The 19,437-nt window shown below is 34.5% G+C and overlaps 3 protein-coding genes across 4 annotated transcripts in view; 2 read left to right on the top strand and 1 right to left on the bottom strand.

Annotated features, from left to right (window-relative positions):
• Positions 1-406: 406 nt before the first annotated feature.
• Positions 407-2,766, top strand: LOC108337244 (gibberellin 2-beta-dioxygenase 3). Its single transcript, XM_017573728.2, has 2 exons — positions 407-1,268; positions 2,310-2,766. Exons 1-2 carry the CDS (start codon positions 480-482, stop codon positions 2,610-2,612), a joined length of 1,092 nt encoding a protein of 363 aa, XP_017429217.1. The 5' UTR covers positions 407-479; the 3' UTR covers positions 2,613-2,766.
• Positions 2,767-10,947: 8,181 nt separating this feature from the next.
• Positions 10,948-14,315, top strand: LOC108336338 (xylan O-acetyltransferase 1). The gene is made up of 5 exons (XM_017572756.2): positions 10,948-11,806; positions 11,899-12,070; positions 12,943-13,148; positions 13,243-13,401; positions 13,698-14,315. The coding sequence occupies exons 1-5, from the start codon at positions 11,139-11,141 to the stop codon at positions 14,044-14,046; spliced, it is 1,554 nt and encodes a 517-aa protein (XP_017428245.1). The 5' UTR covers positions 10,948-11,138; the 3' UTR covers positions 14,047-14,315.
• Positions 14,316-15,059: 744 nt separating this feature from the next.
• LOC108338127 (anaphase-promoting complex subunit 1) overlaps positions 15,060-19,437 on the bottom strand; it is a 45,997-nt gene continuing 41,619 nt past the window's right edge. For both annotated transcript variants that reach the window (XM_017574849.2, XM_052881017.1), the window contains 3 exons: positions 16,621-16,699; positions 16,337-16,435; positions 15,060-15,558 (listed from right to left, as the gene is read on the bottom strand). In XM_017574849.2, coding sequence (XP_017430338.2) covers positions 15,181-15,558; positions 16,337-16,435; positions 16,621-16,699 — 556 coding nt within the window. In that variant the 3' untranslated portion in view covers positions 15,060-15,180. The remainder of the gene's footprint in view (positions 15,559-16,336; positions 16,436-16,620; positions 16,700-19,437) is intronic.

Here is a 19,437-nt window from a genome sequence, read left to right as displayed (position 1 = left end):
TCATCTCAGTATTCACATTATTATCCATTAATTCAAGTTCATTATGAGAGACAATTCCTTATTTTATAATAAAAAATAAAACATTAATATAATCAATAATGTCAAATTAAACCTCCTCAAATGTGAATGTTTCTCTTAATCGTGTTGGCAATTTCCATAAGATACATTAGGTCATAAATGCGTTTAAAAATATTCCAACCCAAATTCCCATTTGTTTCATTGACTGCCAACCAATACATTGTTAACTAAATTGTCTCATTTGGAACCACGAGGACGAATAATCATTATGTTAGCAATAAAACCTTATCAGAGTCGTGGAAAAAAGCAAATAGACTGCTCCATCACACGTGTGCAATTTTCTTTGTTTCCCATATTCGCACGCTCCTTTTCATCAAAATTAGCTCAATATATAACAACACAACGAGGTCCAAAATTTTTCACACTGTCGTTATATTGTACTATTATTATTCTCTCACGTCATGGCCTCTTCAACTCAAGAGCAACAACACCAACTCCTACCGAACCTTTATGGAGGCGCCACCTCAGCTCCGCCGCCAACACCAGCGGCGCACCACGACAACCTCCTGTCCTCTTCTGACACCGCCGACGCGCTCTCGCGCCTCCTCCACCGCCTCCCGCCCACGCTCTCCCTCCCCACGCGCCGCTCATCCTCTTCCTCCTCCGCCGCCACACGTCTCCCTTCCCTCTCCTCCCTAAAAGACATCTTCTCCGGTGTCTCGCAACTCGGTTACGCGCAACTCACAGATCACTCGGTTCCCCCCGAGCTCGCCAACGCGGCCGAGTCGGAAGCCCTCGCGCTCTTCGACCTTCCTCGCGACCAGAAAGAGTCTCTTATCCTAGAAAGCTGGCCTCTCGGCTACGGCCGCGGCGACGAAGACGATGACGAAGAACTCGTCGAGTCATTCCGCTTCGACTCAGCGTGCTCGACTGAGTCGACCGAGCTCTCTCTAGCCTCTCTGCGCGAGTTCGCACGCGCGCTGGAGAACCTGGGGTTGAAGATCGTTGATGAGTTAACCAATGCCTTGGGATGCGAAAATCCGACGCGGGATGACCCGACCCGCTTACGTTCTCTGCTATGGATTTCGGAGTCTGTGCCAGGAAACAAATCGGGTGGGTTTTACCCGTTTATAATCGGGCTACAGTACCAGATTAGGAATCAGAAGTACTCGATGCTGTCGGATTCGGGATGGGTTTCTGTGCTACCACACGTGGAGTCGATTTTGGTCACTGTTGGTGATATTGCTCAGGTAAATTAATTATTTTTTAGGGTATGTTTTTAATTAATTAATAAATGTTTTTGTGGCTTGTTAATGTTATTAATGACTTGTTAGCTTTATGGTTTGGATATTTGTTAATTATGTTGTGTTATCTTCTTGCTTTTAAAATATTTTATTTATTTTTTTGGTTTCTCCTACTTAGTGGCTTGGTTTCGGGAAAAAGCTTATAAGTAAGATTGTCAGTTTGTCACGTAATCATGTTGGCTATAGTTTAAAGTTAGGTGTGAGTTGTAATTACTCTACTGTCCTCCAGTGCATGCATAGTTTGATCTTGAAACTTCCATAATTTGAAGTTTGAAAAAACAGCTGAATATTTGAACTATGTTATTCCAGCTAAGGAGGCAGCATTTTAGCTATCTGACATGTCTTTTCCTTTTTTCTTAAGGTTTAATTATTACTTATTTTAATTAACATACTTGTTTAAGGAAAAAAATTATGATTTTTATATAAAGTCAAAACAGTAAAGTACAAACAAATTAATATTAATCATTTTTTTAAAGTGACTCTTCTTTTTGTTGTTTAATAAACGAGGGAAATGTTTTCTTTGGGTGTTGTCATTCTACATTATTTGTAACTTTAAGAAGGATATATAATAATTAAAATATGTTTATTACGATGGTATAAAATGAAATAACCATTATTGTTTTCGTAGAAATCCTGATTTTGAGCCAGCAGATAATTTATGTTGGTTGGGCCCCTTCTTTATTATACCCAAGCAGCTCATAATGCAGTGGTTAGCAATGTCCCTGTGTCGGGATGTGCCCTAAAGTTGAAAAATCACCAATTGAGCTCAGAAAAAGGGGACGAGGCAAAAGCCCCTCAAATCTCAAATGCTATATCATGCATAGGGCACCCATCTCCTCCACTATAAAGAAAAAAGTGAAAAGAGAAAAACCATAGTGTCCCCAAGTGTTTTTGTGTGTGTGTTGTGTCTTTATAGCTTCATACAATTTTCTATAATGCATTGACGAAATGAGCTACTATATGAATTTAAGCAATATTATTGTCTAGGTGTGGAGCAATGGGAAGTTGAAGAAAGTTAGAGGCAGACCAGTTGCAACAGTGGGAGAGGAAAAAGGTTCACGGAGCATAACAATGTCGTTGCTGATAACTCTTCCGACAGAAAGCAGAGTGGCTCCACTTGTTCCGAAAGCAAGCTATGAGAGAAAGGAAGAGGTTGAAGAAGAAAAAGAGTGTGGTGATGAAGGAGAAGAGAAGGTGTTCAAGTCTTTCGATTTTGACGACTACGCTTGGAGGGTATACCACGAACTCATCCTTTTCAATGATCCATTGGATAGGTATCGTGTTGCTTAGAAGTTGCAGATGAAGTTGTTGTTCTCAGCCATCTCTTTTTGTGAAATTCATTAATTTCTGATGTCAGTGATGTTGGTCCAGTTTTAGATGGGTGAAAGGACTACAATAATGAGATGTATATGCTTCATTTATTTATTGATTGATTTTGAAGTTAGAGAACTGTGCCCCTTTTTTTTACTTTAGCTTTCAATCTATAATTCAGTGTGTGTCAGTTTGGGTACAATTCTGCCATCACCATACAGTGCCTTTCAATTATATCTTTCAGTGAAGTATTATTAAACATTGAATATAATTTCCATCTATCTATCTATGAAGAAGAGTAGAAGAGGAAGAAAACCTAGTTTTTGTTATATTACCTTAAAAGTAAGGTTTAAATCCTCTTATCCTCTTCACTCGTATTTGTTTGTTGGAAATCTCAAGTTAGTTTTTATTTTTTAAATTGTCAAAATTAGGTTCATATATTTGTAAAATTAAATTAATTGGGTTCAAATATTTGTAAAATTGAGTCAATTTTGTTCTCTCCATTAAATTTTCACAAACGGCGTTAGACATATGTTGAGGTGTATTTTTTTTAAATGGCGTGGCATTATGTATTAAATTGAATGACTTATGTGTTGTAGAATCAACAATTCCACCTGAAAAAGTAAATTCTTACCATCAGAAATTTCCATTCACAAAAAAAAAACTCTCACTCATTAACTTCGTCTTCTCCATAGAAACCTTAGTTGTCATTAGCCATGCGCCGCCACCATCCTCGCTAGAACCACCATCGTGCTACACAACCATCAACACCGTTAAGGCACAACCTTCCATTGTCAACCTCGTCGGATCCACCATCTTCTTCTGACCCAACCAGAAAATACGCCACCAAAAATGGAACCCACCAGGGAACCTTCTTCTCCATCTTCGTCAACCTGTAAACTCTAACCAAAGCCAAAAAAACTTAAATCCCAAGCCGCGCCTCAATGATTGTCACACGAAGCCTCCATCGTCTTCCTCGCGAGATCATGAAATCACGAACCACTAATTCGCCTTCATCGCACAGATCGTGTAGAAGCCTCGCGCCTTCATCAACAATTCACAACATTGCGACCTGCAAACCCATAAGCAAAAACGCCTTCACACCTTCTTCACTGATCCAACTTGAAAATAAGAAATTATAGAACCAAACAAAAGGAAAATCCTTGAATCGTTAGTCCACCGTGGGAGCTTTAGCCACAAATCGAACCTGCAAATAAACCCTAAAATCCAAAATCGTGAACTTCAAATCAGCACCACCACTTCGCGTCTCAAGAGCCACCATGAAAAATCATCACCAATCTTCGAACCTGCTAAGCAGTCCCACTACTCAAATTTCAAAAACCCAAGACTTTACTCATCAAAAAACAAATAGCTTTTTTTATTCTGTTTGAGAAGGTTTAAAATTTGAATTTCGAATTCGGCATTGACCTAAGAGTGAGTTCGAGAAGAAGGGCTTTTGAGTGCAGGGTTTGCAATGTCGAGCCCACCCAAAGTCCGATCCATGAACTTCGCGGTCATCGACCCTGACGCGCGTCTAGTGCTCATCCCAGCAAGCAACAAAATCCGACCTGCAGTCGACGGATGCAAGCCGGTGAAGAAATTAACGCCGAAGACAAAGAAGAAGTCGGTGGCGCTTTCAAACGCTCCACCACAATGCATCTCCGCTTCTCCTCCGTTTATTTTGCGGTGGTAGGAGCGTCACTAGGCCGTGCTGACAAACCTGGCTTTGATGAACAGTGGTCAAGCGGCGCATCGTCAAGCGGAAAGGTGGATCGTCGGGTTAGTGTGCAGTTGAAGAAGAAGTATGGTCCCAAGAACATACAGAATTTACTTTTCCACGTGGAATTGTTGATTCTACAACACATAAGCCATTCAATTTAATACACAATGTCACGTCGTTTAAAAAAATTACAGCTCAACATCTATTTAACGTCTGTGAAAACTTAACGGAGAGGACCCAATTGACTCAATTTTACACATATTTGGACCTAATTAACTTAATTTTATAAATATATATACCCAATTTTGACAGTTTAAAATACGATGACTCATTTGAGATTCTCCAACAAACACGAAGACGATCCTAAGATTTAAACCTAAAAGTAATGATAAAAGAACACTAATGCTTTGTCCACTTGGAATCATGGTACTGTTTACAAAGATTAGCACATATGGATTTGGAACTGTTTCCATGTTCACTTAAACGTATTTCCATGTTCACTTAAACGTATTTAGAATCAAAGAAAAGAGGTGATTTGGGGGATGGGTGATTTTTTCCATCTTCGTTGTGCAAGAGAGATTTGAGGATATTTGAATTCAAAAACCTTTCTTGCCCCTGCACGTTTGTTTTCTTTGCCTGTGAAGCAATAGTTTCATGACAAGCTAAACCCCTTTTGTTTTTGCAAATTTATTTAATGATAATAACAAAATAATAATAATAATAATAATAATAATAATAATAATACAATTTTTTTCATGTTAAAAATTAATTTTTATTTTTTCTCTTCTTATAATAATTTTTACAATTATATATAATATTAACCATTACAATTTTATATTACTTTTACTATTAAGGATATTTTAGTAATCTTCAATTTATATCAATTAAACAATTTTTTTTATCTATCACATCCGTCAAATTCTACAATTTTGTAAACTTTACTTTCAAATCCGCTTTCACTCACCTCCAAATCCACCCAAATAAAAAACAAAAAATTTATCCTCAAATTTCATCAAATTTATCCACTCACTCTTCCTCAAATCATCTCCTCCAAGTGAACAGAACCTAGAACCTAAATATACTTGTATTTACTCTTAAAAGTATAACTTCAATTATTATTTTTTAAATAATCAATATTTTTAATAAAAACAATTTTATTTTTATTTGATTTCACTTTCTCGGATTATCAACGTAAATTTGTTTATATGATTAAACTTATTTTAAATATAAATTTTTAAAACAATTATGATAAAGTTATTATAACCAATAAATACAAGAATCCTTCTAAATAGGGCACTACACTATCCTATCTAGTTTTTTGTTTTATCATTTTTATTTATAATCAAGTATTTTATTAAGTTTGTAATTCTTTTACGAAATATTAAGGTTCACAAACTTAATGTTGGTACTACTATATAAACTATTACCTTAAGATTTATTATATTCTCTTTAATATTCATTGTTAGACTATATATTTATTTAATTGTGATAAATAAATTTATATTATATGCGATAAATATACTTTAATTTATTTACTGATATTGAATATAAAAGAAATTAGATATAAAATTAACTCTTTCACACAGGGTTTGTATTTATGATAAAAAGAAATATTGGCTAATGATAGAAAAAGTTAATAACAAAGAAATAAAGGATAAAAGATAAAATATAATATATCTACTACTCTCTTAAGTTCATGTATACAAATAATATGTATCAAGTTTGTTACAAATATGATCAATTATCAGTTTCCGTAAAGATTTAGTGAAAATATTTACTAATTGATCACTTGAGTTAACAAACACAATCTTGATATCTTTAGATACAATCTTCTCTCAAATGAAATGACAATCAATTTCAATGTAACTCTCTAAGTAATTGCATAAGCCAAACAAGTTCACAAGTGGTTGACACCATAACTCTATATTTTGTTTCTGCACTAAATCTTCGCACAACACACTAAATCTTTCCACAACACTTTGTTTTTTGCTCTTTCAAGAGATCAAGTTACCATAATGGAGATACAATACCTGGAAATAGATCTTACATCAAAAGGAGATCTTACCCAATAAGCATATGAATAACAAATAACTCTTTTATGGTTATTGGAACCATATAACAAACCTTTTCATTAATGTACTTCAATATACAAATGAGTTCATTTCGATGATCTTCACATGGGGAATTGAGAAATTGACTCACTACACTAACTGCAAAGGAAATGTTAAAACAAGTAATTGTAAGATAATTCAATTTTCTAACTAATCTTCTATAATGCTCAGAATTTGAAATAGGCTTCGCTGTTTTGGTATTAAGATGGGTGTGTTAACAAATTTTGAATTCATCAACCCAATTTCCTCCAAAATATTCAATGCATACTTCTTTTAAGATATAACGATATAATTTTTGGATTATGCTACCTCAATACCCAAGAAATATCTAAGTTTGTCAAGATCTTTAGTTTGAAAATGGTGACAAAGATATTGTTTCATCTGGGAGATGTCATGGTGGTCACTATCTGTAAAAACAATGTCATTAACATATACAATCAAATAGACACATACAACACTTAAGTGACGATAAAAGACTGAATGATATGTCTCATGTCGAGTCATACCAAATTTTAGACCATATAAAGATCTATGAAGAGGACATACCAATTCAAAAAATCCTCCTTGAGCAACAAATCCTAGAGGTTACTTCATATAAATCTCTTCCTACAAATCTTAATTAAGAAAAACATTTTTGACATCCAGTTAACAAAGAGACTATTGTTGAAGGACAATCATAACTATAAATAAATGAACAAAAGTCATTTTTGCTACTGGCCATAAACAAGCTTCGAGGTGATCAATAGTACCATAAGAACTTACTTTGATAGCACAAACCTACTTGTAACCAACAATAGATTTTTCAAACGGTAATGAGACGAGCTTCTAAATTTCACTATTTTGAAGAACACTTAATTCATTAAACATAACCTAACACCAACTAGGATGGGCTAAGACATCCCTGACAGATTAGAAATTGGCATCAAACATACACCTCACTTCATTAACGATGTTTGTACACCAATATTTTGATGAGATTTTGAAATAAACCTTTGAAACTTAATGAATGTTAAAAAATATTTCCGTTACCTAAAAATCCATGAGAGGTTAATTAACCTCTGATAAATAATTTTTTTTATGTCAATGTCCTCAAAATTAGTAATCTTATTAGGAAAATCTAACATATAATGACTTTGTAATGTTTACACCAGAAGCGGGTTAAGTTAAATTTAGAACAGTCTACTATATTGAAATTGGAATTTGTTTTGCTAAAGATTTAACCCTCCAACAGAAACCACGTCCATTTAGCAGGGCGCCAAAAAACTGATATCCAGAAATGAAAATAGGCCAGTTTCTTTTTGCACCTACATAATTTTTTTTTCTACATTCCCATAAATTATTATATTCCGAAACTGAATAAAAAAATTTATATTTCGAAATATACAATTTGCAATATAATTTTAAATTTATATTCCAGAATATATTATCTCATACAAATTTTCGTATTTGAAATGCACAATTTAAAATACAAAAAACTAATTTTAAATCATATATTCTAAAATATATAATTTAAATATATTTTATATTTTAAAATATATATCCAGAATATAAATTTTTTATTCCGAATTATATATATTTCGGAATACAAAATTTTTTGAGGTGTAGAAAGAAATGGCATGAAAATAGAAATGTGAAAGAAAGAAAGGGCCGAATCTAATAGTTGGAAGGGCCTTGCTCAAAAATAGAATAATATGAAAAACTAAAAGAAAAGGAAAAAGAAATGTTGGTGAGCATGAAACATGATTCATCCTTGGACTTGGACCACGTACGTTGTTTTTTGTTTTTTTGTTTTTTTTTTTAATAGTGCTATTTTCCCTTACATTATTCATTTTCACATGTTAGTTACAATTAGGTGATCACCTTCCACATATTTATGCAAGGGTCGTTAATGCTTTTAGTTTGCTTTGACACCGTGATGTTGCCGTTTAGCTAATATGATATATACATCTCAAAGTTAATAAGATGTTTGGCTTTGATGCTTTTAGAAGTTTATCTTTCAAACTGCTTCTAATTTTTATATATATCTTTCTCTTGTCCCACTAAGTTAATCATCACCATACCAACTTCTTAGGGAAAAAAGAACGCTCTAGTATAATTACGTCTTAAAATAAAATTAGCATAAAATAGTTCAGCTATATAAACACATTGGTTTAAATTACTTTATGATATATTAAAGTTTTGCTTTAATAATTCGGATAATAAATATTGATATTAAATATAGGATTAAATATGTTTTTATCTTAAGTAAAAACTAAAATTAATTCATTTTTAAAACTTTGGATTAATATAGTTTTTCATTTTTAAACTACATCAATTTAGGTTTTTTAACTAAATTTTTAAATGTTTGAAATTTTAAATATATTTCTTAATTAATATTAAAAAAATATCAAACAAGGTAATAACTCAAATGTCATAAATACCTTCAAACATTAAATAAATTTAACAAATTCTTTTATTATAAAATATGTTTAAAATGTTAAATAAACTTAACAAAATTTAATTAAAAAAATTAAATTCATATTTTTAAAATTAAAAGACTAAATTGATCAAAAATTTTAAAAAGAGACTAATTTTAATTTTTATTAAAAATTAAAGGAAAAAACATATTATATATATATATATATATATATATATATATATATATATATATATATAAGCGTTCAGAAGGTGTGGTTTTCACATGTTTGGCTAACTCTTCAACTGCATTCATTTTCCCCTCTCTTTTATTTTATATATTTTGTTTAAAAATATGGAGAGAGAGACAATGGAATTGTCCAAGAAATAAATAAAAAATTCAAAAGCTTGAACAAGTCATTCGTGACAAATTTTGACAAAATTGTTGTACCGTTATAATTGATGTTAGCAAAAGAATAAATTTGACACGGAATTGAAACCAAGAAGAACGTATTAATATAAACAAAATACTATTTTATTAAGAGGAACTATGTGAAAGGAGTCAAGATCTTTCTTGCATGAGAAAATTGGAGGCAACGATTGGGTCAATCTTCATTAAATTATCAAAACATTAGGTGATGTAAGTGATAGAAAGTTCACAAATCTAGATGGCTAAGAATATATTCAATGCATTTATTATATTTTAATTATTTATAATTAAGTCTTAAAGAGTTTCTATACATTTAACATAAAAAGTTCTTTTATATTTTAACTTATTTATTTTTTTCTCTTTACATTTGTAGATTGAAATTATTAATTTTTTATGTTGTGTTAAAGGTTAAATAGTTTTTTCATGCTCAAAATATTATTAAAAACTTATATTTCATCTCTAAATAAATTATAAAATAGTTTATCTTCACATTATATGTAAAAATTATTTTATAATCGATGGTGAAATTCCTTTTTCACACGTGAAATATTATACATACCATTTAGCTAAAAAAGTTTTACATAACTTTAATAAAATGAAAAAGAAAAACTACATACTTTGGATAAATATATATTATCTCTTATTCAACTACCCAAATACTATTCAAAGTGTGTTTATTGATTTAATTTTTTCTCGGTCAAACCGAAATTTAATATTCCAAATGGATAAAACTGAAAAAAAAAATCATTAAAAAATTATTTAGCCAAAAACTTTTAATGCTCCTTTTCTTCTATCTCATTTTTTTTATTTTTTATTAAGTAATTCAAAAAGTATTCTTAGAAGTATATTAGGCAATATAATTTTGTTTTCACCAATTCATTCTCCTCTTAACGGTGTAGAGCCTTTTAGTTGTATGTTCTATCTCACCTTTAAGTTTGGTCTAATGCATATCTGTTGAAAAGTGTACCTTTTTACTTCTCAACATGTTTGGATTGTGGCAGATGAATGGTTTGTCATAATATTAAATTATCCAAATCAATGTCTAAATTTATTATTTAATATCAGTACCTTTAAAGACGTGATACATATTTCATAATAACTCATTCAAAATTCTGTCATTATTTCTATTGATGCTCATACTACATCATATATATGTTATGTCTATTTCCCTTTATAATAACATTATTGTTTGTTCATATATTATATATGTCTGCAGTTAAATTTCAAAATTTGCATGGTAACTTTACAAATTATGTTATGGCATTTAAAAATATTAGTTGACTTATATAGATTTGTTGAATCTACACTCAACGCAACGACACAACACAACTCTCTCACCATCAATTAAAGTTACCTTAAAATCTGAAGAGTGAAAACCGAAAGACAGCAACATTGTGTCCACCAAAACTCCAAAAACCACCACCCTTTGCCACTGACTGTGATTGCTACCAACTTTCAAGCTGCCTTTGAGATCACGTATTGTCCTAAACACAAGAACAACCACTTCCATCTTCAAACTCAACCAAAATTACAACAACAATAAAATAAAGCAAACTTTTTATTTTTCATACACATATTTATAAGAAAATAGATCAACATATATAGATAATCCTAGCTTGAGAATTGAGAAAGACAACTTTCCTCCACCAATAGCCTCTTGTATATTCTTGAAAGACAACACCATTTCACCAAACCTTAATTAAACGAACAAACCCAACCTAATACTACAATTTCAATGTCTCTACTTCCTCTCCTGCCTATATCTCTACCTCTCTTTGCATCTTCTTTGCTCAGAGATTACTGTCATTGTTACTATTTTTCTGATATCACTTCTTTCTTCTCTCTCCCCCATGCAGCCTCTTCGAAGGAAAACTCCTCTATTCACCTCGGAGATGGGAACAATGAAGGGTCGAAAGAACAACAACCTCTCTATCTTCGTGGTCGTGTTTTCCATATTCCTCTTTGGTCTCTTCATGTACAACGAGGACGTTAAGTCCATTGCCGAGTTCCCATTTTCGAGTCACAAAGCGCGTGAAACACAGGAAGGAGTAGGGAAAGAGGTTGATTCTGTTGAAGGGGGAGCGAGAAAGGAGGTGGAAGAGAGTGGTGTTGTTCAAAGGGAGGCTGAAGACACTGTCACGGTGACGGTTTCGAAGAGTTCAAGGGCGCAACTAGAGAAGAGTGGCGGAGAGGATGAAGATTCTGATGAGGCACAGGAGCGTGTTGATTTGAAAACTGTTGTGGAGAAAGAGAAGAAGATTGAACTGCCACGTGCGGAGGAAGAGGAAGAAGTGGAAGAAGAAGAAGAAGAGGAAGAGGAAGAAGAGAAAGTTGAACTGCCTCCAGAAGATTGTGACTTGTATACTGGCGAGTGGGTTTTGGATAACGTGACACACCCTTTGTATAAAGAAGATCAGTGTGAGTTTCTCACTTCACAAGTGACATGCATGAAGAATGGACGACCTGATTCTTTGTATCAGAACTGGAAATGGAAGCCAAGAGATTGTTCTCTGCCAAAGTATTTTTCTTTCTGTCCTCAATCTTCTAAGTTTTTGTCTTTTTCTTTTGGTAGTGTTCTTATGTTGTTTTCGTTTTTATGAAATCGTTAAGGTTCAAACCGAAGCTTTTGTTTGAGAAGATCAGAGGGAAGAGGCTTATGTTTGTCGGAGATTCGCTGAATAGGAACCAGTGGGAATCAATGGTTTGTATGGTCAATTCTGCGGTTCCTTCGCATAACAAGACATGGTACAAGACTGGTTCTCTTGCCATCTTCAAAATCATGGTTTGTAATTGCGTTTCTCCTTTCTCTCTTCTTGTTCAAGTATGACAACTGGGGAAGACATTATATTATGGGAATGAAAGATGAGTTTTTCCGTCAAGTCCTACTGAAAAATAAGGAAAAAATTAACATTACGTAAAAGCTAAAAAGAGAACTTCAAAGAGTTAAATTTAAATTAATGAATTTGTAGTAAAACTCCTCTAAATAAACATGTCGTTTTTATAATGAACTTCTAGAAAAAAACTCCTATAAACATGTCTTGTATAGATGTTGTTTGAGTGTGAACTTTTGTCGGGTGAGTTTACCAATGAGGAAGCTAAAAATACTTAGATATTAGATGGAAATTTATTGAGATTATAGTTATCCCAGCTGCCCCATTTGATAATCAGAATTCATAATTGCATATTGTTAGAAAATCCAATTGAATAAAGATAACAAAAAAAGTTTATCTTAAAATTGAGTTAAAAATAGTGCATTCTCTTAAGTTTAGCTATAGTTTTATCATTGTTAAGCTTTTTTTAGGTAAATTTCCCTCAAAAGACCATCACATATATTATATTATTTGACTGCTCAAGTGCTACTTTTTCTTCATTAATTAGACTTTACCCTTGTGAGCTAGAGCCGGTGCAAAGCTGAAAATATAATCATTTGGTGCATGAGGGTGGTGGGGCACTGCATTTGATGGCCTAATATGAAGTTTTTTAAGTTCCAAGCTACCTACTTGTTTGGCGTTTGTGTGAAAGTTCTTGTTTTGGGAGATTGTGGCTATCTCTTGGTAGTTAAGAAAGCACACATTTTGTCGGGAATATTGGATTAACATGTCTTAGAATGCACTCTTGCTGAGTAGTACTATGTGGTTGGTTATTTTTGTGTAGGAGCCAGAGCATGTTACAACTGTGGAATTCTATTGGGCACCATTCCTCGTAGAGTCAAATTCAGATGATCCAAACATGCACAGCATATTGAACCGTATAATCATGCCTGAATCGATAAAAAAGCACGGATTGAATTGGAAGGATGCAGACTTCTTGATCTTCAACACCTATATTTGGTGGATGAACACTTTCACTATGAAAGTCCTGTAAGCACAAATGATAATTTTTTTCCCTTTCCTTAAGGTTTCGTAATTTTGAAGGAAATTTGTTGAGTTTGTGGATTCTTGTGTGATGCAACAGACGAGGATCATTCGATGAAGGGTCCACGGAGTACGATGAAGTTCCTCGGCCAATAGCATATGAGAGAGTCCTCAAAACATGGTCCAAATGGGTAGATGAGAACATTGACCCAAATAGAACCAAAGTTTTCTTCAGCAGCACGTCCCCTCTACACATCAAGTAAGTTTTCTTAATGCTTTTTCATATTTAAATTACAAGAATCAGCAGGGATTGATTTTTATAATATGAAACAGTTATGTAGACGCAACATAGATATAGACATGAAGGTAACATAAAATTTAAGTAATGTAAAAACTCTATAAGCATCTTCAGTGACACCAGATAGTACCAAACAGTTTAACCCACTTGCAATTTTCTGTCAATCAGTGAAATTTACAGTATGCAACAACACATTTGCTAAATTTTTTTTTATACCCTTTGGATTGAAATTTACATATAAGCATGTGGTTATGTAGGCCTGAGAATTGGAACAACCCAGATGGAATAAAATGTGCTAAAGAAACGAATCCTGTGGTGAACATGTCAAGCCCATTGGATGTGGGAACAGATCGTCGACTTTTTGCAATTGCCAACAATGTGACAGAATCAATGAAGGTGCCAGTGTACTTCATTAACATCACTACTTTATCAGAGCTGAGAAAAGATGCACACACTTCTGTTTACACCATACGCCAAGGCAAAATGCTAACTCCGGAACAGCAAGCTGATCCTACTAATTATGCAGATTGCATCCATTGGTGTTTACCAGGATTACCTGACACTTGGAATGAGTTCTTCTATACACGAATCATCTCTCAATCTTGACCCGCATCAGACTACCTATAGAGATCTTCACACATACTCTTATTTCCTTTTCACTATTTCCTTAATTGTTATTATTTCTCCTTTTTCCCTTTAATGCCTCGGCATTTGTTTCAGTTTTTGTAAGTTTTAGTCACTTTTTATCGACTTTTTTTCCTTTTAGGAATTGGACCTTTTTACCTCCTTTTATTTACTCAGCAAGATCCTTAAATGTACAATGAACCCTTGTTCCTTAAATGAAGAGAAAATAAAGCACGAAGGTTTTTACTTTATTTTCTTAGAATAATTGCTTCATTTTTCAGTTTCTAAATAGTCTTTTGTCATTTTTTTAAATAATTGTATTCTATGATCCTTGGTCCGTGCATGTTCGAAAATATGATACTTCAGAAATTGCATTTAATTTTCACTCAAATAAACCGAGGCCAGCGTCCATAAAAAGTTAGACCAAATCGAAACCTGACTAACATCAAATTTACGATCAGTTTGTTAGGAAACAATTCTATAATTAGATAAAAAAAATAATTACTTAGCCATTGTTTATTGATCAAACTACTTTTTTTATATACTGTGGTATTTTCTTTGAGAAAAAGTTTGTGCAGGACACATTGAAACATTGTCTCATTACGAAGCACCTCATCCATTAAATTTAATTCCCTCGGTACTAAACTTTTTTATTTTATAGAAAGTACCATTTAAAAAATTATCTCATGTTCTTTATCGAAAGCTACTGGGTAATTTTTAAAAATAGTCAATAAGCTTTCATCAGATTCATGTTTTTTCAAATATAATTTTCATTTTTTGCCTTTTAAATGAAACTGTTTTTTTTTTCATGAAAAAAGCTAAACAAATGAACTCTTAATATCACCTAATAGAGCCATATTAAAAATAATAGAACGCACCTTGATGTCCATTAAATGACATGCATAAGACTTGAATGTGAAAATTTTAAAATGTAAGCAAAAAATTGTTGATACGTAAGAAGCCTATGAAAAAGTACTAGCTAGTAATTGCACCCCTGCAGTGTAAAACTACTGTACATTAATATTTGTCAATCAAAAGATTAAAATTCACATCTTTATCATCATAATAATAATAATAGTAATAACAATAACAATAAATGTTACAGCTGATCAACAATCATGACAAACATCTATCTATTTCACTGATCACACGAATGTGAGTTCTTGGAAAAAGCAGACGCAAGAAGGGAACTGAAGATGACGACATAAGCTTAGGTTTAACTCTATCTACAGTCGTCCTAATTACAGATGATGCTGGTACATCAAACCACTGAAGAAACCACGACAGAAGAATTGAACGTTTATCTTGGGATTCTCCATCAGGCCATTTTCCCAATTTCAAGTAGTTATGGAAATCGTCCTTCAATTCCTGGGAACAATTTAAGAGCTCTTCCACCTGCTTCCGAAGCGAACCAACAAATGTTGATTGAACAATTCCTCCTTTTGGGGCAGACAATTTTCCAGTCATCAGTGCCTCGATATAAATTAGAGCAAGCTGCAAGCAGAAACAATTACCATCGAGTCACACACATGCTTATAAGGAGTGGGCCAGAGGGTTCGCACATATGAGGGCCTGGATTGGGTCTACCAACTTATCGACAGGTGAGGCAGACTTTAGTCATGACCAACCATGACATCACAAACACAAGTAAACAATCTTCCATTGCATCAAGACTCGTCCTCGTGCAAAAACTTAAAAGACTTAGAGAATTAAGATTTATTTTATTTGAACAAATCACAATTAGTTTAAATCAGAGACTTTAGGAGTCACACATTGAGTGAAATAAACTACTTGATGTGGTACTTAAGCCTTGAGGTTCTCCTATTTAATGAACTAGTATTTTATGTATGGTTCTCCTCCTGTGGTTAAAATATCCTAAAAATTATTGATGTTTTTTGTTGAGAGATGGTTTATGAAAAGAGCTGGAATAAGGTGAAAATAGCAAACCGATTGATCAGTGAAACCATCAAAGATAAAAGGGGTGCTACCGGATTAGAGTCGTAGAGTGATGTTGGCCATTAAAGAGGGTGGCAATGTGACGAGTCTCAAATCAGAACAAGTTACTTGATGTGGTACCTAAACCTTTGAGGTTCTCCCATCTAATGGACTAGTCTTTAAAGTTGGACTCTCTTATTGTACTTAAATCCTAGCAAAGATCACTATTGCTAAGAGAAAAGATGTGTACCTAACGAGCTGAGCTTATAAACCAGTTTAGAGATAGATTATTACTTAAAAAAGAAAGTACAATCATCAAGACCAAGCATAGAACTACCTTAAAACCAGATATAGAGAGCGAATCACTAAAACCAACGGCACCCTTAGTAACTTGTTCGGCCATCGATTCAACAGTTGTGTACAATGACAAATAAACCTGCATAACAAAACCATCATTAAAGCAGAATATCATAACATTCAAATTTTAAAAAGTGCAAAATCTCATTATCTGAAATGGGGCATGTATGATCAACATGGAAATGCAACCGGCATAGAAGGTTTTTAAATTGGACCATCACTATTTTTTTTAAATTTAGCATAACAAACCTTCTTGTATATTACCTGTAAAAGAGCTGGTCTATCCTTGCTCACACACTCAAATAATACTTGCAAGCAAAATTCCTTGAAATCAACATCAGATCTGCAAGCATTTGCATCAATTTATTTAGAAATTGCACCTTTACAAAAAGAAGAATGTCATACAATCCGAAGTCTGCATAATTATTTATACTTGAATCTTCATTGACTCATCATCTATCATCTTCAATGTGAACCCCAGGAATAATAGAATGTAAATGGTTTAAGAACCAAAAATGAAAAAAAGAAAACAACCTTGTTGAAGGAAACCCTCAATCAGGTATGCATGCGTTAATATGATACAAAGATAGATGAAAGTGATCCAACACTCTGGATTACTTTTCCGCATGCAATGTATTGTATCTGTGAACTATAGATAAAAATGAGGCTCCCGTACATCCCAATCAATCAATCACAATACCCAGCTATGACCTGATCTAATTGACAAAGTTTGTGCCTTTATCTTGGAAGTCAATTTGAATATTAATTTGGCTATCGGTATTTCAGGTTTGAAGAATAATTTGAAGACTAATTATGCCTCTATATTCCCAGAGGTGTAGCCTATTGAATATAGGATTATAAGAAATTTTATTTAGCAAGGTGCTGGGGATGATATAATTCATTCAGTTAAACGAGAGATTTGTTGCAGACAACAATAAATATGGATTATATCTTGGTAACCAGCTGTCAAAAATTATCGCCAAATGTTTGATGGAAAAAGGTACTTGAATTAAGGGTAAAATATTGTAAAACAGATTTGGATATTAAGGACAAGAGAACAGTAGACTAGATAGTGGAGGAGAAAATTTTCATTCTGTTAGGGAGTGGAGAGTTTATGAGAGGAGAAGGAAGAATGAGTCCTAACGGTTTTAAAAGTAGGAGAGGCGGGAAGTTAGTAATCTTATGAATAGAGTTTCGGTACAATGTATAAGGTAGCTTTTGAATACTCTTTTGTAGAGAAAGGAACTTTTATCCTGTGGAGAGGGATTAGGCTCCCATATATTGGCTGTACATGTACTTTGTTGAATAGAAATACAGAAACTCATTCTTTATACAGTTTGAGTTCTTGATTGTGAGTGTGAGTGATTGTTTTAGATAGGTTTCATACCCAGAAACCTATCAATCGGTCTGACCTACCGGATCCATTTGGGAGAGAAAGGCGAAATGGAGGGGAAATTGAGCGCTTTGGAGGGCAGAGTAGACGGGAGGTTGAACGTGGTCGAAGGGCTATTGGAGGCTATGGAGATTGCGATGGACGGGTTAAAGGCGAAGACGTCAGTGATGCGTAAGGACTTGCAAGAAGTAATGCGAATCTTGGGTGGATAAACCAGAAATCAGGAGGGAAATTCAAAAGGGAGCCAAGTGTTCGTCAACGAGAATCGAAGAGACAGGTGAGAAGAAGTGGAAGGCGAGAGAGAAGTCAAACGCAGCAACGGGCAACCCAGTTGGAGAAAGAGAGTGGATTTACCCATCTTTAAAGGGCTCGATCCATTGAACTGGATTAATCGGGCCAAAAAATTCTTTGAAATCCAAGGAGTGACGGAGCAGGAGAAGGTGCGGCTGGCTTACATCAGTATGGAAGGTAGCGCAGGTTATTGGTTCAAGTTCTGGAAGGACAAAGCCAAGAACTGTTCTTGGGAAGGCCTGAAGGAAGCGATGATCATAAGATTCAGAGGTAGGAACATGGACACCATTTTCGAACGATTGGCAACAATGAAGCAAACCGGGACAGTGGAAGAGTATGTTCAAGATTTCGAAATCTTGGTGGGTCAGACAAAGGGGGTTTTGGAAGAACAACTGTTGGGGTATTTTCTCGCTGGTTTACAGGAGGATCTCAGGAGCCAAGTGAGACCTCATGATCCTCAAGAATTGATGGCGGCTATGAGGATCGCAAGGGACGTGGAGGAGGCGCATCGCGGTGCAAAGGCTGAGGGCTGGAATGTGACCAAGAATCAACCATCTTGGGGGCATACGACAGGAGGTGGAGGAACGGTGACGCGGTCCGAGCCCAATCGCAATATCCAAGGACGACAAGGAGTTTCCGAGAGTGTGGGTTTAGTAAGGAAGGAAGGGAACATTGGTAGTGGTACGACGAAGGTTGGAAATACGGCGGGGAGCGATAATAGGGGGAGGAACACGAGAAATCTGCCATACCCAGAGTTCTTAAAACGGAGAGAAGAAGGACGATGTTTCAGGTGCGGTGGGTCGTTCAATCCAAGCCACCATTGTCCGGAGAGGAGTCTGAGAGTGGTTATATTGGGGGAGGACAAAGAGGAAGAAACTGAAGGGGAAGTGGCAGAACTAGATCAGAAACAAATGGAGTTGTCAGCATTTTCGGTTGGAGACCTCACTCAACCGAAAACAATGAAACTGCAAGGAAAAGTAGGGGGAAGGATTGTGCTGATTCTGATTGACAGTGACGCTAGCCACAACTTCATTGGCAGAGGACGGGTGGAGGAGTTAGGATTACCAATAGAAGACACACACCCTTATCAGCTGAGTCTGGGAGACAAGCAAAGGAAAAAGACCCGAGGTTGTTATAAGAAGGTCGTGATTAATATAAGGGAAACCGAGATAGAGGAGAGGTTCCATCTTTTCGAATTAGGAGGAGTTGATATAATATTAGGAGTGGAGTGGTTAGCCAAGCTGGGATAAGTGACCCTGAATTGCGGTGAATTGACGATGGTGTTCAGACAAGGGGAGAAGGTGGTCATAAAAGGGGAACCCACGTTGGCTAGAAGATTGGTGGAACCCGAAGCTTTGTTGAAGATGAAGGAGGTGGAGGCATGGACATTGATGTGG

Source organism: Vigna angularis, chromosome 7 (genome assembly GCF_016808095.1).
Source record: "Vigna angularis cultivar LongXiaoDou No.4 chromosome 7, ASM1680809v1, whole genome shotgun sequence".
Classification (NCBI taxonomy): Eukaryota; Viridiplantae; Streptophyta; class Magnoliopsida; order Fabales; family Fabaceae; genus Vigna; species Vigna angularis.
This window is presented reverse-complemented; position numbering and strand designations above follow the sequence as displayed.